This window comes from Carassius auratus, unplaced genomic scaffold (genome assembly GCF_003368295.1).
Source record: "Carassius auratus strain Wakin unplaced genomic scaffold, ASM336829v1 scaf_tig00012377, whole genome shotgun sequence".
NCBI lineage: Eukaryota > Metazoa > Chordata > Actinopteri > Cypriniformes > Cyprinidae > Carassius > Carassius auratus.
The window spans coordinates 17,837-40,726 of NW_020524285.1; the positions used below are offsets into that span (position 1 = coordinate 17,837).

At 40.1% G+C, this 22,890-nt stretch overlaps 1 protein-coding gene across 1 annotated transcript; it reads right to left on the reverse strand.

The window, feature by feature from the left end:
• Positions 1-7,610: 7,610 nt before the first annotated feature.
• On the reverse strand, positions 7,611-11,677 carry LOC113073583 (macrophage mannose receptor 1-like). The gene is made up of 5 exons (XM_026246398.1): positions 11,647-11,677; positions 11,443-11,481; positions 10,999-11,352; positions 8,833-9,195; positions 7,611-8,671 (listed from the first exon to the last, which is right to left on the reverse strand). The coding sequence occupies exons 2-5, from the start codon at positions 11,477-11,479 to the stop codon at positions 8,310-8,312; spliced, it is 1,116 nt and encodes a 371-aa protein (XP_026102183.1). The 5' UTR covers positions 11,480-11,481; positions 11,647-11,677; the 3' UTR covers positions 7,611-8,309.
• Between the last annotated feature and the right edge of the window lie 11,213 nt (positions 11,678-22,890).

The window sequence follows — 22,890 nt, forward strand, 5'->3', positions numbered from 1 at the left end:
AATGAGAAAAAAAATGATCAAAAACAAACTACTATTATTTTTAGAGGATACAAACGTCTCTTAACAAACAAACAATGAACAGCTGTATTTTTATTAATTAACAAAGTTTAATAAATACTGTATCAAATGTATTGCTCATAGTTAATGTTAGTTAATACATCAATGTCAGCAAATGAAACCTTATTGTGTAAACCTTATCAAGTGTTACCCTTGAAAACTAGGGTTTGCCTGATAGAGAAAAATAAATAGTTGACAAAACCATTAAATTATCAAATTTAAAAATTAGTCAGAAGAGTTTAGTAACCTTTTGTTAAGTGACATTAACCAATTAAGCAAACAGACACAGCTTTATCCACTAAAACATTTATTTAGCTTTCCGTTTCAGTTTCCAATTCAAGTAAAAGATGTTGTCTCATGTTAAGAGATTCAAACAAGTAGCCAGTAAGTAGAATAAAATATAAAATAAAATAGACTGCAAGTGTTGTCACTAGCAGAAGCGCAAGAGACTGAGATTGCAAATCTGCAGCCAGACTATACTGCTGACTCTTCACTGAGACAATCATTTTTGTTGCCGAAAGGACCAAAAATGAAGTTCATATCATTTCTGTGCATGTTGTCTACTAGAATGGAACCACAAAAAAAGGTGATTGGCGCTCATCTATACCACAGGTTATACTAAAATGTGATTAATGTGCATGTATAACTCCAACATGTTGGATTAACTTCAAAAGAGTCAATGTCCTTTGAGTGAACTTTAGGCAATGGTACAGCTGAGGAATGAGGATCTAATACAAAAGGCTAATCATTCAGAGGAAAGTTACTGGCAGTGTTTGTCTCCATCTTCTAATGTTGAGAATGTGCCTCTGAAGGAAAGTCAGTGTCTTTCTCAGGTGTGGTGGATATGCAATGTTAAAAGCAAAATACATCCAGAAGGCTGTTATGAAGGCTTCATCAAGTCTATTCCATCTTCTGTCACCACCAGTGATGCGTGGGTTGATCCGAAATGAGTGGGTGCCTGCGGTCACCAGCAGTTACCAAAGGTTACGAGTCATCCAAAAATATTTTTAATGATATTTGGGTCGCGGTCGGTCGGGTCATTTGAAATAAAGAAGCCAATTAAACCTTTGTAATTTATATAGTACTAGACACAATTTTATAGGCCTACACTTTATTGGCTGAATAACTGGTGCGAATATTGACCACCTGTCCCGCTTTATGTTGAACTGTACAGCAATTTTACCCTTTGTCCTGCCTCACGCAAATTGAGCATCTGTCCCGCTTTTTCATTTGACCCTGCCTAATAAATACACAGATACTTCCATAGGTGTACTGTTAACTTATGTCCAATAGTTCAGAGGAGAGCAATAAAAGCGTTGTCAATAGGCTGAGTCATACGTCAATCAGACTGTTGACTGGTGCACAAACGCCTCCTCAACATTGTCTACAATCTGAAACTAGAGAGTGCACGCGCTGTTCGGTCAGGTTATGCAGCCATGGCCAGTGTGGCCATGAAAAAGAGAAGATGCACTTTTAATAGCGAATGGACCGCAACATACTTTTGGTTAAGACCTGTAGATGTCGAAGCAGAGAGTTTTTTTTTTTTTCTTTGGGACATGGTTGAGAATACGCCATGAAGCGACGTGGTGCATGTGAGTACCACAGAAAAAAAGCACATCATCAAGAAACATGTAAACCAAATAATAAATAAACCAAATGACCCACAGGCTGACAAAGTTTGGGCAGCAGAAGTGACAAGCATTTATCATGCCGTCCATCACACATTTATATTGCTCTACCGACTGCAGTAACAAGTTAGCTCCAGTCATTTTTCCAGATTTTAAGATAGCTAAGAAAAAAGCTGAGGAAACTTTGGGTGATATTTTAGGTCAGGTAGTGTCTTAATCTTTTAGTCGGTGGGTTTAAAAATAAATATAGGCAATATATTACAGAAAGCTTTAAATGACTACTTTTAAACGAAAATATGCAAATCAAAATAAATAGGCTACTCTCTGATTATTTAATCCAAATGAAATGTGCATTTCTCTCTGGCATTCACGGCGAGTCCACATCGTCAACTTCATCTAAGCTGCGACAAAGAAAATACTAGTTTATTACTAAACAATTGAATGTCTCCTTGCTAATTCAGACACATTCATAATCATTTCTTTAACCGGTTCTTTCTGGCAAGCCTTATGTGTTCGGTCATAACCAGAGCCGGACAGTAACGGAGTACATTTACTTGAATACAGTACTTAAGTACAATTTTGAGGGATCTGTACTTTACTCGAGTATCAAGAAATTTCCGCGTCCACACGAAACCACAAAACGATGTAGTATACATGCCAGACCAGCATGTGGTGCTGTAATTCTGCCAGAGATACACTTAAAACGGAGAAGACATGTACAATGCTCATAAACCTTGTGCATGGTACACAAATGAACATGGAACAATACATTTATTAATCTGTCTTAATATTAGTTAATAAAAAGGCAATCGTTCAGTGTTTGTTCATGTTTTTGTTGTTGTTACGTGACAGTATTGTGTTTTACTTAAAAAAACACTTTACAGAAGGTTCCAGCACCTATAAGCTTCCTGAATTTCTGAAATGTACTATTTTTAAATTGTTTCTAAATATGCTATTGCTACACTTCATGGCAAAAATTGCACTGGTCTGCTAGACTTGGTTGAACAAAAATAAACAATATTTTGTTGCTTAAGCTTATGTATTCAGTCATTATTCAATGGTATACTATAAATCCATGTGAAAAAAAAATTACTTCTCACTGTTCTCAGATCAAATATTTATATGCGATTAAAATGCGATTAATTTCGATGAATTAATTACAAAGCCTCTAATTAATTAGATAATTTTTTTTTAATCGAACCCTGGCCCTATTTTAAATTATTAACAGATGGGCTAAAAGGGTACAGAAGAATAAAATATTACATGAAAAGATGTAATATTTTACAGTTGATAATTTTTTTTATTATACTCACTCCAGCAGGAGTCCTTAATTATGGGTGTTTTTTGAGTATATCCTCCACAGACATTCCTGTGTCTGGATGTGTTTTCTGATACTCACTTTGTAGCACATTCACATGGGCCTCAACAGACATTGAATCCTCCCCAACACAATTTTCCTTCATCAGAACAACAGAAACCGATAATGCTTAGACCGTGACAGATATGAGAAACATCTCAATACTTATTGAACAAGGTGCTTTAGATATACATTATATATATATATATATATATATATATATATATATATATATATATATATACATAATATATATATATATATATATATATATATATATATATATATATATATATATATATATATATATATATACACACACACACACACACACACACACACATATATATATATATATATATATATATATATATATATATATACACACACATATATATATATATATATATATATATATATATATTTATACACACACACACACACATATATATATATATATATATATATATATATATATATATATATAAAAAACAACAACACTGAACTGCATAAACATTAGGATAATGGTCAGACAGTGAAAAGTGGAGTATATACAAAAAAAATCAATATCTGTTGTATCATCCTTACATTAACCTGCACTAAGTGAAAATGTAAAATTGATTAGCAGTGCAAAAATAAATTATGCATGTGGCAATGTGCAAACATATGCTACAGTAACCTGCAAGTGGGGCATGTTCTGCTTTAAATTTCCGGTTTAGGGATGTGTCAGGTGTGCTTAAAACACAAATTTGACTGATTGTTATGACTGATTGACTGAAAGGGGGAAAAAGTCATTAATTAAACAACACTCCGTCGTCAGTGTTGGTGTTGTATCAGACACGTGCACTTAACATTAGGCTATATGAAAATAAAAGAGCTCAAATGGAATTAACAAGGTTTTGCCGGCGAATGAGGAGATTTGTGTTTTGTCCGCATCTGAGGCAAGAGCAGCGCATTATACGATTTCATCAACTTTTACAGGTTATACAACGTTTATTTTTCCTGGGCACTTAGTTTTTCTTGTTGTTTAATTCACTTGGTGAAAATCTCATGATACAAACAATTAAGCTTTAAATGACAACTTAAGGAAATAAAACAATCGAAAACAACAAGCTCTTTCATTATAATCATAATCCGTAAAGATGCACTTCTCTCTAAAGGCGCGTCTAATGACGAGTCAGGCTCGGCAACTTTATCCTGGCGACAGAAACTCAGAAAACAGTTCTTTATTAGTGAATAATTCAGATGTCTCCATACTATTTCCCCCTGACACGTTTAAGCTTATTATTTAAACACAGAACTGTTCAGCTGCTGCTGCGGGACACTAACCACTGTCGAGTCGCTCTTGACAGTCGCGGTAGCACGGTCTCGTGTTTTTTCCACCAGCGTGGCAATTATTATAATTTTTTTTCATCACTAATTGATGGAAGTCTAAAATATAAAATAAGAAGAAGCCTAACACAGACCCTACCCGCGTCTGAACTACTGTATGGCATGAAAATTGGCCCGAAGCCCAGCCTAACAGTCGTAAAAACAGTCGTGCTGAAATGCAGGTCTCTACTCAGCTATACTGAAACACTGCCCCTGGAGGAGGGGGATCTGCCAAAATGAGGTGGTATATTAAGCCCTGAGTCTCTACCAGTTTTGAAGTACTCACTCATTATAGATGGCACTCAAGATGTCTCAGGAGTAGAGCAAGAATCGGTTTTAGATATGTGGACCATGACCTGATACCACAATAAATTTTTTTGGTTTATATGAAGTTCCAGGGACAACTGGATTGGAAAGTGCTAGGGTGGCTGCGGATGTCCTCTGGAGACTAAATATTCCTATGAGTCGTCTAAGGGGTCAGACATATGATGGTGCAGCCAATATGTCAGGAAGACATTCAGGAACATGAGCAGAATTTAAAAGACAGCAGCCATTGGCTTTGCATGTTCATTGTGGAGCACACTGTCTTACCTTGATCACACAGTCTGCTTGACATTAAGCCACCTAAGCCACGCAAATGGACTAAGAGAGAGATTTGAATAGGGGAAAACTGTGCTTGGACTTTTTTTGGCATTAGAAGTGATTGATGAGTTAGAGTGTCTGAACAAGTCCCTGCAAAAATGGACAGAAACAATTGCAGGAATGAGAAGGTCAATAGACTGTGTCAGATCCACTCTAAAAGGCAAAATAAATGAGGACAACTTTCAGGAGGTTTTTCAGAGAGCAGTGGCAATGGTTGACTCCCTTGGGATTGAGTCTATTCAGATTCCTCACCAAAGACAGCCACCAAAACGTTACAATGGTGGGCCGAGCCATTTCTATAAAATGATAGATTGTGTTGATGCTCAGCTTCAGGACAGGTTCTTCAACCAACCAGATCTATTCTACTGACTGGAAAAGTATATGACATTGTTGATCACTATCCAGAACTGAATAGGGTTATTCTAAAAGTCCAATTAGCCATGTTTTTCGGACTAAAAATACTTTCAAATCAAGTACTGAAGTGGCTAATATCATGAGAGGAATGACTGTTGAAGTGAGAGGCTTGTTTGATCAAGTTAAAACTCTTTCAGGCTGCTTTTAGTCATCCCAGTCGCTTCAGCTGAGGCTGAAAGAAGCTTCAGTGCTCTTAGGAGACTGAAAACATGGCTCAGATCAACAATGGCACAATTGAGACTTAACGGTATTTCTGTGTGCCATGTCCACCACAAAGTTGATGTCAAACAAATATGCCAACAGTTCATTTCTGTTAATGACAGACGTAGACGTGTGTTTGACTACTTCAAATAGTAAGGAACAACACAGGAGACACAAAGTTAAGTGAGGTTAAGTCTCTGTCAAACTACCTCCTTATCAATATTTGTTACCTGTAACATTACAGAATTAATTATTGCATTACACTATAGGTGGAGTAAAGTTAATACGTCTGTCACACTGCCTACTTGTCATTATACCTGTAACATTACAGAATTCATTAATTAACATACATCTTCAATGTTCAATTAACATAGGTCAATGTAGACTAAAAACCTTAAAACATTATCCTATTAATTTCCTGAATCCTCAGCTTCCGGAGATGTCCCCACCAATCTTAAAATCAAACCTACGCCTATGGTTATAACTGTACGAAAAATTACACCACTGGGTTTTCCTTATCAGCTAATGTTCGGGAGACAGCCATGCCTTCCCATAGATGTTTTACTATCTGCACCACTAGAGTTGATAATTGTTGCTTGTCTTTTGTAGTGTTGACCAGCCGAATCACACGTTGGTGGGTCGAGTTAGTGTAAAGAGCTTCAACCAACAATGCGGTCTATTTATACTAGGGATGCACCGAATCCAGATTTTTGGGGTAGGATGCGAGTAGGATTCGGTATTCGGTTTCGGATTCGGCCGAATCTTAAACAGTGGATTCGGTATTCGGCCGAATCCGAAACCGAATACCGAATCCTACTCGCATCCTTATTCCATTGACACAGTAAAACACATTAATGAAGCAAACAACGTCCACAGCAATGTATTTTTCATTTTATTTTATTTTAACTGTAAAAAAAGAAAAAAGAATAAGCAAGATTATGCCAGGATGACAAGTGAGAAAAACTTTTTTGTTGAATTAAAAAAAACATTGACAGGTGACAGCCGGTTGCGAGTGTGGGAACGAATGTCCCCAGCAGTACCCAAAAGTCTTTCACTGGGCACAGAGGTAGATTTTTGCCATTTTTGCCAGCATTGGAAATCGCTGCTGGTTTGTCTTCCACCACTGAAGAGGATCCTCTCTAAGAGGAATCAAAGGCTCACCGAAAAAAAACGATTTTCTCCACGTCAGCACCCGATGTGACTGGCTGGCTCTGTATTGCTACGTTCACATATCGCGTCTTTTGCGCGCTCAAGTTCGTTATTTCCCATGTAAGCGCGTGGCATGCGCGCTCATAATGGAAGCGACACGGTCACGATGCGCACGCGGTGCAACGTGCCCGTTTTTTCCAGGCGCGTCCGCACCGCAACAAATTAAAAACATTTCAACTTTTCAGAATGTTGCAAGCGCACAGCGGTCATGTGACAAGAACTAACCAATCAGCTTCATCCTTTCCCGTAACAACGTTGAAAGATCAGCCAAGATGAAGGAACAGCTGATCATAGTTAAATAAATTAAACTAAATAAATTTAGTTGCAGAGCTACAAATCCTGCAAATCCATTTATCCGCGTCTTCATGGAGAGAGCAGGTCATGGTTGCTTAACAAAGGCAGACGCCTCAGGGGCGCAACTGTCCGAGCGCTTTGGAAAGGAGGAGAAAGCGGCGCGGCTAGCGTTTTCCAGGCGTTTTAGGCGCGATATGTAAACAGCCCCTAAATCGTCCCAGGCGCTCAAGATTCCTGAACAGTTTAGTTTAGAACTGTCGGACCTTGTTCCTCCTCATTTAAACACCTTCATGCAATCAACGGCTGCTTGACGTCGACCAGCGTAGCGCAAGCCTAGGGTTCGGTTCGGTTAAAAAAAAACCTAAGGTTCGGCCGAAACCGAACCCCGTCAAAAAGCCCAGTATTCGGCCGAATCCGAATCGGTGCATCCCTAATTTATACTTAGTGTAAATAGACACTCCACTATAGAAACCCCCTGGACCTCACTAATTTTCAAAGCCTGGCTACGGCCATGGCTGAAATGTGAATGTTTTGTAAGTGACAATATATCCTAGATATCAACCTAATAAATCAACAATAAAAAGGAAAGTTTACATGTTTGTTACGTATAATTTCCAATTCATTGTCACATCTTAAGGAAATCTAACGAAGAAGCGATAATATTGGCTGTAGATGAGTTTATTTGAGCTGATCTTGTGTTATCATGTGATTATGTCATGGTTTTGATCTTTCCTGTTTGCTTTTCAATTACTAACCAGATTTCATTCTGCTGAGAAACAATGAATATAGAGCTGCTGCTCCAAGAAACACGATTAACAGTCATTTCTAATATAATATATGATTAGTGCAAAACAAAGATATTTAACTCCACCAGATATACAGAGAGATTCTTAAAACACACATATATCATCTGAGTGTTTAAAACAATACAAAAATCTTAACATTGATGAAATTTTGATAATATTGTATTATGTCATTATAATTCTTTTGAGTCTTAAGTAAGACTTTGACACTTTTAAAACCAAATAATCAGATTCACTCAGAAGCTATCAAAGAAAAAATATGAGTAAATCAGAAAAACAGTGAAGTGTAAAAAGATTGAATAAGAAAACACACAATTTACATGTCCTTCACTCTTAATATCTGCTGCAGATGAAGTTGAGTTTGTCAGTTTCAGGACGGCTGATCCAGCGCTGATCTCCTCCAGACTGAACTGCTCCTTTTCTCTTCTCAAGTTTACAGTTTTCTGGTTCCGTTCCGTTCCCTGGAGCCCAGTTCTGATAGCACACGGTCTCTCCACTCACCCAGAGCCACATGTTCATGATGCAGTAGTTGTGTAAACCCAACCACAGCTCCGCAGTAGACGCTCGTTTAACCACGTTCATCACCTCACGCTGCATCTCTTCTGAATGAACCGAGACCAGATCCACATGATTCTGTCTGCAGTATCTCAGAGCTTCAGACCACGTCAGATTCTCTCTGATCACAATCAGTTTATCTGGAAACCAAACAGAGCACAAGCAGAAACTAGAGAGAGACTGATCAAAAACAACATCAGAACAAACACTGTGGATGAATTTGTCATGTCAGACATGTAGCGGGAACTTTAAGAGATCTGGAGGAGATGATGGATTGTGTGTTTTGTGAGGATCTACTCACCTTCATGACACACAAAAGGAAATAGGCGTTCATGTAAAGGAAGCTGATTGGTGCAAGAGATGTCATTCCATTGTCCCCGAGCGCTCTTTTCAACAGCTGTACAGTTTTCATCACCTCCAACATTATTAGGTTCATGAGTGTTCCAGTTTCTGAATGAAGAGTTACTCCGATCTGACCACTGCCATGAGTCTCTGAACAGACCGATCCAAGCTTCAGATATCAGACTGTCATTCATGATCTTCTCAATCTGTTGATTCTCATCCTGGTTTCTCACACTGACCAGATCAGTGTGATTCTGTCTGCAGTATCTCTGAGCGTTTCTCCAGTTCATCGTCTGATTGACAAAGACGAGTCTTGTGTTCGCTTTCAGAAAACACATGAAAATAGATTTGTGAATCAGTTTGTTCATTATTTTTATTCTACTTTACAGTTTGGATGTGAACCGGAGCATCAGTGGAAACATCAGAAACACATTACATTCAAAGACTGATTTTGTTGATATAGCATTAAATAACATTTGTGATTTTCTTTGATCATTTCATTGCCACTTTCTATTTCTCCACTACATTTCCTTTCACGTTTCTCTAAAATACTGGATTCATACACAAAGATCTTTATGAGAGAAACAACAAACAGACGATGATATTCTGCTCGTAAATCTGTTACTGAACTCTGAAATAACTGAGCTTACATACAGTTGGATACAATGTCAATAATGATTTAAGAAAAATAAATAAATCAGTCTATGACCTCTAGCAATATTATTAACATTTCATATTTCGACATATATATATATATAAATATAAATATTCATTTCAAAATGTTGGATTGTATGTGTATATATATATATATATATATATATATGTGTGTGTGTGTGTGTGTGTGTGTGTGTGTGTGTGTGTGTGTGTGTGTGTGTGTGTGTGTGTTTGCGTGCGTGTGTGTGTGTGTGTGTGTGTGTGTGTGTGTGTGTGTGTGAAATGTTAATAATATTGCTAGAGGTCATCTTACTCCTATAGACTGATTTATTTATTTTTCTTAAATCATTATTGACATTGTGTCCTATGTAAGCTCACTTGTTTAAGTGTTTGATACTGGGGTTACTTTAAGGGGTTGAGATACTGAAAGCTGAATGTATCTCGCAGCTCAAGGTGTTCAGATGGTTTATCACAGACTCTGTAGCCAATGATCACAAGTCCATGTCTAAAACGTTTTATTTGTTTCAAACATCTACTTAAAAAAGGATAATTTTTGAGAATAACGATCTTCAAACAGCAGACTGTCATGAAGTATGTCCAAAAATTATGTCATGATGTGCTGTTAGATATTAATGACCTTAAATATTTGATTAAACCAAATATTAAAAAAAAAAAAAAAAAAAAAAAAAAACTCAAAACAGGTGAAGATATTTCTCTGACAAAATAATTATAGCTCACAGGAAAAAACAACATTATCAGTTATTAATACTTTGTCCTCTCTTGTTTTTGTATGTGTTCATAATTACTTTGCATAACAATGTGACCAGGAAATAAGCTCCACACAATTTGCCATGTTTCATTGTTTTATAAGAAATTAACTATTGACTTCAATCAAAACAATGCACTATGCTAACAAAATCTTGAATACAGTTTTAATAACGTTTGGGTAAATCTTAATGTCAATTTTCCAAGGACAGACATCAACTTTGACCTCTACTATATGTCTGTTAAATTGATCCAATTAATTAATTAATTCCCAAAACAATGGGTTGCTATTTTTGATTTCATAATTTATAAATATTGCTAAGAAAATAAAAAGCTCTCTAATGACATATTTTCACAGTTATCCCATGAGACAGCAAAAGATCAAAATGCGTTCAATGACAAACGTTTTTCCAGTTTGTCTCTACAGAAACTGATTTCAAGTTGTCTTTATTTATGACCACATTAAAAAGTAGAAGCAGTTAGTATTGTGTCTGATCTGTGTCCAGCTGAGGTCAGATTCAGTTCTGGAGAGCCGCTGTCCAAACCTAATCAAAGCTCTTCAGGATCTCCTGAACATCACCAGCTCAAACAGGTTTGATATAAACTTTACAGGACAGGTGATCTCCAGGAGTAGGGCCGAAAACCTGAATATGATGCATCTTTTTATAAATTAATGTTAGCTGTCAATGTAGAGAGATGTACTCACTGTTATTGGATGAACTGCAGATGAAAGTCAGGGACCTATCACATCCCACAACATGCCATTCTCCATTTTTCATCATAGAACAATTGTTATTTTGAGGTTGTCCAGTCGCCCAGTTCAGATAGAGAACAGGTTCACCTGAAGACCAATACCATTGATCACGACCCGTCTTCTGCAGCCCAATCCAGAAACGTTCATTAATCACACTCTTCATCAGCTCGTTCATGTCGTTCATGTTGTCAGCGGTGGCCAGATCTGTGTATTTCTCTCTGCAGTATCTCTGAGCTTCAGTCCAGGTCTTCTTCTCATTTATAAAGTGATACTGACGCTGAACACATTCAGATACGGAGCAGAGAGCTGTGAAAGAGAGACGCTGCTTTAATGCTTTTCAGAACAGCATCAAACCTAATGAAACTAGAAACCATAAATAAAACCACAAACACTCACCAACGAGAAGAAGAATGAAATATAGAGTTTGCTCCATTTCTGAAGAAGAAATACATTGAAAAACTCAGAATCTCTCATTTTCATCTTAAAGTGAAACATTATGAACTTTTAAAAAAAGCATCTTAGCAGCGTAATAGGATTCACAACAATTTAGACAATATCTCAAAGTCTAATATAAAGAATGAAGATGTGAGTTGTTCTTACTTTCGGTCGTGTGTTTCTGTCTTGAGTCTGATGTTTCTATCTTCAGCTTCAAATCATGTGATTATTATATCTGCTCTCATCCGTCATTCAGCACGTCACTTCATTTGTTTATTACTCGAAAACACCTTTTTCATATTTCATTTCCTCTATATTTGTGTACTTCTCCATCCTTTTCTCTAATTTCCATTTTTTTATTATTAAATGTGAATATGGACCACAATCAACAAAATTACATATTATGAAAAATATTAGTTTATGTTTTAATGTTCACAACTAAAAAGCTGTTTTAATGTTATAGGTGGCCAGCATAACAATTAGAAAATCATTTTTATATTTTTCTACTGGAACACTTTTTTTAATCTGTTGCTAAAACAAACAACTCTACTAATGAGCCGACTGATGAGGGTTGAGTTAACTAGTGAAGACAGGAGACACTGGTTACTGAGAGCCTTTAACACCCCTCTGTTTCAGGCTCCAGAGTCTGGGAGGAAGGAATACGTGTGATTATTCAGAAATATTTTGTATGGAGGGAGTAAAAAGACAAAGAGGAAGAAGAGATTCAAGTTTATTTGTTTAGCGCTTTTTACAATACAAATCATTACAAAGCAACTTTACAGAAAATTATGTTTCTACAATATTTAGTAGTAGCTAGTAATTTGTGCACGTTTGACAGGAATTTAGAAAAATAAATAAATAATAATAATACAAGATGTAGTCAGCTAGACGATGAACTATCGATATTATTAATTAAGTTATTATATGATGTAGTCACACATTTAGCAATAATTGTTAGTTCTGTTTGTTGATTCAGGGTTAGCATCATCTGGGGTCCTCTGAGGGTCAGCATCATCTCTTCCCAGGTGTTCTGGATCCAGACTGGAGCTTGTGTAAATCCTAGTTACCACGGGATGTAAAAATAGAAACAAAATACAGACATCATTAGCATAGCTGCTGATCCAACAAAGTAAAATTAGTTTAACCCAAGCTAATGAATAAGAATGCACATTTGATCAGATGCAACTACACTCACAATTTAAAAGATACATTATTCGTATGCTTGGCGAAAGAGATGTGTTTTTAATCTAGATTTAAACAGAGAGAGTGTGTCTGAACCCCGAAAATTATTAAGAAGGCTATTCCAGAGTTTGGGAGACAAATGTGAGAAAGCTCTACGTCCTTTAGTGGACTTTGCTATCCTAGGAACTACCAAAAGTCCAGCATTTAGTGACCTTTGTGACAGATTCTTCTGCTCTTATGTTTTCTCCCCTCTTCTGAGAGCTCAGACCCCTGGTGATGAACATGAGACCACAGCAGACATCAGCAACAGAGATGTTTGGGTGTGTATGTATGTATGTATGTATGTATGTGTATGTGTGTATATATATATATATATATTTCTTCTATTTGAGAAAACTTTTTTTTTCATACTCCTGCTGTTTATTGTGTGTTTTTTGGTTGTTTATGAACAGATATGTTTGCATTTAAACACATCCTCGTCCGTTTGCTTATCTCCACATCACACTCAGACATTCAGGCTGGACATTATTTACATCTCTGAAGTGAAACACAAAAAATGAGTGTTATTATTCTAGTCATATTTCATTCACTCTCTGTCTTGTAACTGTGACTGCTGTGAATGATGCCAGCACTGAGTTTAAACACCTCCATTGCTGCTTTGGAGTCACATTAATTTAACTCAATGCAAAACTAATCAGATTATTTCCTGAATTAAATAAATATAACGTGAAAATTTTAAAGAATAATTTTATTAATTAATATTAGCAAAATATTATATGGAAAATCTGAATATTGAGCATACATACTCATTTCTTTATGCTAAATATGTAGTGTGCAATGAAATATATTAGAGTAAACACAGCATGTTGAGATGAACAGCAGTACTAGTTAGATGTGATTCTACTCTTTGCTTGCTGTTAGAATGTGAGCTAATACAGTTAGAGGAGACTTTGCCTCATACCTGGGACTGATTGCACACACACACCTGCATCTAATTACACACACACCTGCAGCTAATACACACACACACACACACACACACACACACACACACACACACACACACACACACACACACACACACACATATATATATATATATATATATATATATATATATATATATATATATATATATATATATATATATATATATATATATATATATATATAAAGCAGACCTCTCACACTAACTGATTGCAAAGTCTTGTTTAGTTCTGTCTGGCATTTCTGAGCGTTTTCCTAGTATTTGTTCCTTCCGTGTTTGACTTTGGATTGTGTATACCAACTTTGATTCTCTGCCACCTGCCCCGACCTCTGCTTGTTACTGATTTTGCATATCCCCTGCATACCTGATGCTGTTCTCTGATCATTTCTGTTTGACCATTCTGTTAATGAATTACTGCACATGGATCCCAACATCTCTGACTCATCATTACAATAACCAAGTTAATAAGAATTATTTCTAAATGCTGGACCGTTCTCATTTTGCTCTGCAAATGGAACCTGATTTTTTATTTAATTTATTTTTTTTTAACTAATAATTAACTGAAATGAAAAGATTTTACTTTTTATCCTTATATATATATTTATATATATAGATGTTACAGAGTGACAAGCGCCCTGGCGGAACTTTTTCTTTTTGGGATATGTTCCCCTGGAGAACAATGACAGCAGAACACCAGAATGTTTCCGGTTCCCTATGAGAAGATCATGGCAGCGGGCGAAGCTTGATGAGGAAACTCACATCAGGTGGCGATGCGTGGGAATATGATCTGTGATTGGGACACGTATTAGGAGAGAGGGTTATAAAAGCCATTCTGAATGAGAGAAGGAGGCACAGGGGGCCGTTGTGGACTCAGAAGAATACAGGCAGTGGAGCAGAGGTTGTGAAGACTTCTAACAGTTCAAGTGGGGAAAGAGCTATATATTCTTTAAATAAATAACGAGGATTGTGGGAAAACACGCTGTGAGTTTGACTGAGCTACAGCACTTCTCCTTATTGGCTTCTGATGATTACCGTGGCGACATTGGACAGTTAAGTAACACCTTTGTATTTCTAAAGAGAAGATGAAGATCCGCTGTGGAGGCTGAGTCATGTGTCTGAAAACATTGAAATTAACTAAAACATCTTTGATTCCTTCGATACCAGTGAACAACAGTGTTAAACTGACTTGTGTGCAGCCCCTGCTTATTCGATCCATTGGGAAGGAAATGCCAGCTGAGAGGAATGCTTTGTGTGCACCGTGAGTCTGTTCAATTTTGCAGTCCAAATGTTTAAGTGAGCACGAGTGAGTTCTTGCAGTATTCTGGTGAATTCATGTGAGTGTGGATGTGTGGTTTTTGCTTTTCACTCCAAATCGCCGCTGATCACTCTCTCCCATGCTGGGGCCGCTGAGCTATGTTTAAATGACTCGGTCTATCGAAGAGGTGTTATACAGAGAGGTTTTTTAGTCTCTCCTCTGCATGAGCTCCGTGAGTGTACAGCTACACTGGTGAGATCCATAACCTCTTCTCTGCCTGAGCCCTGTGAGTGTACAGCTATACAGCAGTTTCGCGGATGATTTTAACACGTGGCCCTGTGGCATGGTACACGCAGGGGTATTACCCATCCTGGTTGTCTACCTTCTGTACATGGCATTATGTATTCTATCAAATACCAACAGATAATAAATCATAAGTGAAATGTTATAATGGGCCATGTTTGGATCTTCCAACTGTACAATAATACAAACACAAACCTCAAAACAACACAGAAATGGGTCACTGAGCACAAAACCAAGCTTCGGCTATAGCCCTTCCAGTCCTCTGACCTGAACCCTACAGAAAATGAGAGGAGTGAACTGAAGAGGAGAAGCTGGGAATCTGAAGGGTCTGGAGTGATTCTGGATGAAGGAATGGTCTCTGATCTCTTCAGGTGTTCTCTGACCTCATCAGGCATTTTAGGAGAAAATATAGAGCTGTTAAACTGACAAATGAAGATTTCCAAAAGTATTGAATAAAAGGGTGCCATTAATTGTGGCCAATGTGTATTAGAGAAAAAAAAAAATTCATAAATATTTCCCCCCATTTTAAATTCTTATTATCCAATGAAAGGATAGGAAAGGATTTTTGTGATTTAAAAAAAAAAAAGAAAATTAAAGATCAAAAGGATTAACAATGCAGATTAATTTTCACAGCCTTCTTTGATCATATTTACCGAGGGTGCCCATATTTTTTGCCATGACTGTAAGTAGGCTATGGTGTCCATATTCAAGTCGTTAGCGGAGTCTTGAGTATTTATTAAATATATAATATTCCATATTTTGAATTGAGATGATTTTTGGAGGGACATTCGAGACTGTAAAGTAATCAGGGACTCTTGTCTTTAATTGATAATGGGTTGTTTTAAAAGTCAAAGTCTCTCTCTTTCTCAAACGAAGGATTTTTAAAGGCTCTCAGTTACCAGTCTCACCATGTCTTCATTAATTAACTCAACACTCATCAATCAGATCATTACTCAAAACTAGATAACAAGTTTCAAAAGGCATTAAAGTAGTGTTTAACTGTGATATTATTTCAAATATTGCACTAAGCAATATTTAAAGGGGTCATATATTTTTCCTTTCTCTTTGAAGTGTTATAGGCACTTGTTGCATAAAGAATATCTGTACATTTCAAAGACTTAAGTCTCAAATCCAAAGAGATATTCTTAAAGTTAAGACTCTGCTGTGCCCCCCTAAAATGGCTCATCCTAACACAAATATTTGTGTAACGTCTCCCAAATGTTCACGCAAAGAAAGAAGATGTGGTTTCAGTAACACAGTTCGAGTTGAAGCAGTCATGTCAGGAAAATGTGTGTGTATCTAGGAGAAAGAAAAATCACTTTATTTGTTCTTCTGAAAGTAGATGCATTTAGAAATCTTTAAGATAACTTACAATGTAACAGGAACAGAGCAGACTGTGCTTGTCAGAAAGAGAAGGACTTTGTAGAAAACTACATGTTTGAGAGAGGTGGGGCATTGAGGACCTACAATAATGTACAGTGTTTGAAAAATAATGTGTTTTTTGAACATTTAAAGCATGTCCAAATAATCTATTACACTGTCTTTACATTTGTTTTGAAAGATTAATCTCTACTTTAATATATTTCATTGTATACTGCATATTTAGCTAAATTGAGTATGTATGCTCAGTATTCACATTTTCCATGTAATATTTTAATAATATTCATTAATACAATGATTCTTTAAGAGTTTATATTTAATTCAAGATCGAATCTGATTAATGTGACTCCAAAGCAGCAATGAAGGTGCTTAAGCTCAGGTGTTAAACTCACTTAAACTCAGTGCTGGCATCATTCACAGCAGTCACAGTTACAAGACAGAGAGTGAATGAAATATTGTCACACCCTCAGCTCGTTCCCTCAGCCCCAGTCACCATTGCCAGTCACCATCCACTCAATCTCCCATGCACCGCTCACATGAACCGTCACCTGAATACTGATTACCTGCACCTGCACCAGCAATTACCACACCTTTAAATACTCACCTCACTCATTCACTCACCGGCTGGTATCGAGATTGCATGGACGCTCTTATGGATCTTCTACCTGCTTCTTGTGGCTCATATTGTGACTCTGTGGAGATTCAGACACAGCGATTAAGGGAAGTGACTCTTTGTTGTCTGGCCTAGGCTTGTGCTTGAACTCACCAATGTGATCAGTGCTTGAAGATTCTTCGTCTGTGACCACACTTACTTGCTCTGTTAAAAGTCCTATGTAAATAAAGCTTCACGTAAACACTTACCCATCTCCTCCTCTCCTTGTGTGGATGTGACAGGATACCAGCCCCTAAAACAGAACTTCATATCTCCCATGGATGTTAACGCTGCTGCTCAGGGAGCGGCTTCGGACCCGTTCACCGAAATGGTGACTGCCCTCCGCCAAGTATTACAGTCAGTTTCACCACCCACCGAAACTAGTGCTTCCACCACCAACAGCACGCCCCTTGCACGTCCCGCGTGCTATGCGGGTGAACCGAGTGGCTGCAGTGGGTTTATTCTGCAGTGCTCACTGTTCGTCAACGCGAATACCAGTAAATTCCCCAATGAGGCCACCAAAGTCGCCTTTGTGATCTCTCTCTCCTCACCGGACGAGCGCTACAATGGGCGGAGGCTCTTTGGAACTCCCAGAGTCCGGTTCTATCCTCATTCGATGCCTTCGCCACCCACCTCCAGGAAGTATTCGGGGTGGCTCTAACTCCTCTTTCAACCCATGATGAACTCTTAAATCTCCGCCAGGGAGCCACGGAAATTCACGACTACACTCTCCGTTTCTGGACATTAGCCGCCACCAGTGGTTGGAACCAAACTGCCCTGCTAGCTGCATACCGTAAAGGTTTAAAGCCCCAGATCAGAAAGCAAATGGTCATTTACGACGATAATGTCGATCTCGAGACATTCATCAGAAAAACTATAAATGTTGCTCAGCACCTCTCGGCTTGTGCCTCCCCGGCTTCATATACCATCTCTCCATCAACCAGAACGCCCTCGCCTCAACGAAACCAGGAGGAACCCATGATCACCGACTCCTACCGCCTAGATGCCTCTGAACGGAGACGCCGCATCCAGCAGCGGCTGTGTTTATACTGTGGCGAGGCCACTCACCTGATCCACGCCTGCCCAGTCCGTCCGCCTCGCCCAATGGTGAGTAAAGTTTCCATTACCCCATCTGTATCTCGCATACCTCATATCAAAGCCCAGATAACAATTAACTCACGTAATCTTCCCATCCATGTCCTGGTTGCTTCCGGAGCCGCAAGCAACTTCATCTCATCTCTCTTCGTAACCAAGCACCGTATACCCATCACCCAGAATGAGACCACCTACCGTATCACTACCATCCAAGGATCACCGTTAGGGGGAGGCAAAATAACTAGAAGGACCCACGAGCTGGAACTCGTTCTGCCCCACGGACACCGGGAACAACTGGCCCTCCTCGTACTTCCTCGCGCTACCGTTGACGTCGTTCTGGGTAGGCCGTGGCTGGCCCAACATAACCCACGAATCAACTGGAGCACAGGGGAGATCCAGGCGTGGGATCCGGGATGCCAGAGTCACATTCACCGTTCACCAGTCCAGAGTTCACAGTCCGAGCCACCGCACCTTCAATTGCACTCCACCTCCATAGGAAGACCTGCCCTTTACTCCTCCTACTCTGATGTGTTCAGCAAGGAACAAGCCACCCGATTACCACCACACCGGCCCTGGGACTGTTGTATCGACCTGCTGCCAGGTGCCAAGCTACCACATGGGAAAATATATCCACTCTCCCGTCCTGAGCAGGTGGCGATGGAGGAATACATCCAGGAGGCTCTCGATCAGGGGTTCATCAGACCATCCACATCTCCAGCTGCATCCAGTTTCTTCTTCGTCCCCAAAAAGGATGGCGGACTTCGACCATGCATCGACTATCGAGTGCTCAATGACGCCACCGTCAAGTTCGCCTACCCATTACCACTCGTTCCGGCGGCTCTGGAGGAACTGCGTGAAGCCAAGGTGTTCACCAAACTCGACCTCCGCAGTGCCTACAATCTGATCCGTATCCGAGAGGGAGACGAGTGGAAGACTGCTTTCATCACCCCTGCCGGGCACTACGAGTATCAGGTTATGCCCTATGGGCTTGCTAACAGTCCATCCATCTTCCAGAGTTTCATGAATGAAATATTCCGTGATTATCTCCACCAATTCGTCATTGTCTACATAGACGATATCCTGATCTACTCCCGGAACATAGAAGAACACCAAACCCATGTCCGCCACGTCTTACAACGACTCCGAGACCACCACCTCTATCTAAAAGCTGAGAAGTGTGAGTTTCACTGCACTACCGTCTCCTTCCTCGGATACGTGATCTCTGCGGAGGGAGTTCAGATGGAGTCAGCCAAAGTAGATGCTGTGACCAACTGGGCGGAACCCACAACGGTGAAAGAACTCCAGCGATTCCTTGGCTTTGCCAATTTCTATCGGCGCTTTATCAAGAACTACAGCCTGCACTCTGCTCCTCTAACATCCCTCCTAAAAGGAGGTCAGCGCCGGCTGCGCTGGACACCCCAAGCTCGAGAAGCCTTCAGCCATCTTAAACACCTCTTCACCTCAGCGCCCATTCTACGACATCCTGACCCGTCCAAGCCTTTCGTAGTAGAGGTGGATGCGGCCAATTACGGCATTGGAGCCGTGCTATCCCAAAGGTCTGGTGAAGCTTGCTCACTCCATCCGTGTGCGTACTTCTCTAAGAAACTCTCTCCTGCCGAATGCAATTATGGAATCGGAGACCGTGAGTTGTTGGCCATTAAACTCGCCCTTGAGGAGTGGCGGCACTGGCTAGAGGGAGCTCAGTTCCCATTCACTGTTGTCACCGACCACAAAAATCTCCAATATCTGCAGAATGCCAAAAGACTCAATGCTCGTCAGGCTCGGTGGTCACTCTTCTTTGCTCGCTTTAATTTCCAGATCACGTATCAACCCGGTCACAAGAACACTAAAGCAGATGCCCTGTCCCGTATGTACTCACCAGATCCAGACACCAACAAGCCTGATTCAATTCTACCACCCTCCGTTTTCCTCGCGCCTATCCTCTGGCAGATCGACGAGGAAATTCGAGCCGCCACCCTCGAGGAGCCTGCACCTCCGGAGGTACCCACGGGTCTAATGTACGTGCCCACCAACCAGCGACTCCCCCTACTGGAAAGTACGCACACGTCACCTGGCTCAGGACACCCTGGCAGCAGGCGAACCCTCTCGCTCATCCAGCAGAAGTACTGGTGGCCTAACATGGTTCGTGACGTTACCCGGTACATCCTCGGATGCTCGGTCTGCGCCGTTACCACCACACCTCGTCAACTTCCCGTGGGTAAATTACAACCACTGCCCATTCCTCGCCGACCCTGGACCCATCTAGGGGTGGATTTCGCCACTGACCTTCCCCCCTCAAGGGGGTACACTACCATTCTAGTTGTTGTTGATCGTTTTTCTAAATTCTGCAAACTAATCCCATTAAAGGGTCTTCCCACAGCGTTCGAGACCGCCGAAGCCCTCTTCACCAACGTGTTCCGGAATTATGGCACTCCAGAGGACATTGTCTCGGACAGGGGACCTCAGTTTATCTCCAGGGTCTGGCGAGCGTTCTTCCAACTCCTCGGAACATCCGTCAGTTTATCTTCTGGATATCATCCTCAGACCAACGGCCAGACCGAGCGGAAGATTCAAGAGATCTCACGGTACCTCCGTACTTACTGCTCCCAACACCAGGATACCTGGAGCCAGTATCTGCCGTGGGCTGAGTATGCCCAAAACTCCCTTCGCCAAACCACTACAGGCTTAACCCCTTTTCAATGTGTTTTAGGCTATCAACCACCGCTGTTTCCCTGGTCAGGAGAAGTCTCTGAAGTGCCCGCGGTAGATCACTAGTTCCAGGAGAGCGAGAGGGTGTGGGACTCAGCTCACGTCCATCTCCAACGGGCAGTTCGGAGGCATACAGAGACCGCTAACCGACGCAGATCGCCTAATCCCGTCTATCTACCTGGAGACAAGGTTTGGCTCTCCACTCGGGATATCCGCCTCCGACTGCCCTGCAAAAAGCTGAGTCCCCGCTACATAGGGCCGTTCACCATCCATTCTCAGATAAATCCCGTCACCTACCGCCTGGACCTACCACCACACTACCGGATCTCACCCACGTTTCACGTCTCACTGCTAAAACGTCACACTGATCCAGTTTCTCCTTCCTCCACAGAACCAGAACCGCCTCCCCCTCCAGACCAACCCGAGATCCTCGGAGACAACATCTACCAGGTCCAAGAGATCCTCGACTCCCGGCGGCGGGACGGCCACCTGGAATACCTCATAGATTGGGAGGGGTTCGGTCCCGAAGAGAGGTCGTGGGTACCACGCAATGACATCCTGGATCCGGCTCTCCTCGAAGATTTCCACCGACAACACCCAGACCGCCCGGCTCCCAGAGGTCGTGGTCACACCCTCAGCTCGTTCCCTCAGCCCCAGTCACCATTGCCAGTCACCATCCACTCAATCTCCCATGCACCGCTCACGTGAACCGTCACCTGAATACTGATTACCTGCACCTGCACCAGCAATTACCACACCTTTAAATACTCACCTCACTCATTCACTCACCGGCTGGTATCGAGATTGCATGGACGCTCTTATGGATCTTCTACCTGCTTCTTGTGGCTCATATTGTGACTCTGTGGAGATTCAGACACAGCGATTAAGGGAAGTGACTCTTTGTTGTCTGGCCTAGGCTTGTGCTTGAACTCACCAATGTGATCAGTGCTTGAAGATTCTTCGTCTGTGACCACACTTACTTGCTCTGTTAAAAGTCCTATGTAAATAAAGCTTCACGTAAACACTTACCCATCTCCTCCTCTCCTTGTGTGGATGTGACAAATATGACTAGAATAATAACACTATTTTTTTGTGTTTCACGTCAGAGATGTAAATAATGTCCAGCCTGAATGTCTGAGTGTGATGTGGAGATAAGCAAACGGACAAGGATGTGTTTACATGCAAACATATCTGTGTTTATAAACAACCAAAAAACACACAATAAACAGCAGGAGAATGAAAAAAAAGTTTTCTCAAAGAGGAGAATTATAATATATATATATATATTTGCATTCCATCCAATCACAATCAATTATTTAGACAGAGAAAAATAGACACATTTCTCAGATGCAGATGTTTTTTCAGCTGGGATAATGAGACTCTCGCCTAACATTATAAACGAACATCAGGAGAATAAACACACAATATGACCAGAGTATTCATCTCATCTCTGTTGCTGATGTCTGCTATGGTCTCATGTTCATCACCAGGAGTCTGAGCATATCTCTTCTTCCTCTTTGTCTTTTTACTCCCTCCATACAAAATATTTCTGAATAATCACACGTATTCCTTCCTCCCAGACTCTGGAGCCTGAAACAGAGGGGTGTTAAAGGCTCTCAGTAACCAGTATCTCCTGTCTTCACTAGTTAACTCAACCCTCATCAGTCGGCTCATTAGTAGAGTTGTTTGTTTCAGCAACAGATTAAAAAAAGTGTTCCAGCAGAAAAATATAAAATGATTTTCAAATTGTTATGCTGGCCACCTATAACATTAAAACAGCTTTTTAGTTGTGAACATTAAAACATAAACTACCCTTATGAAAATTAACCATGGTTTTACTACAAA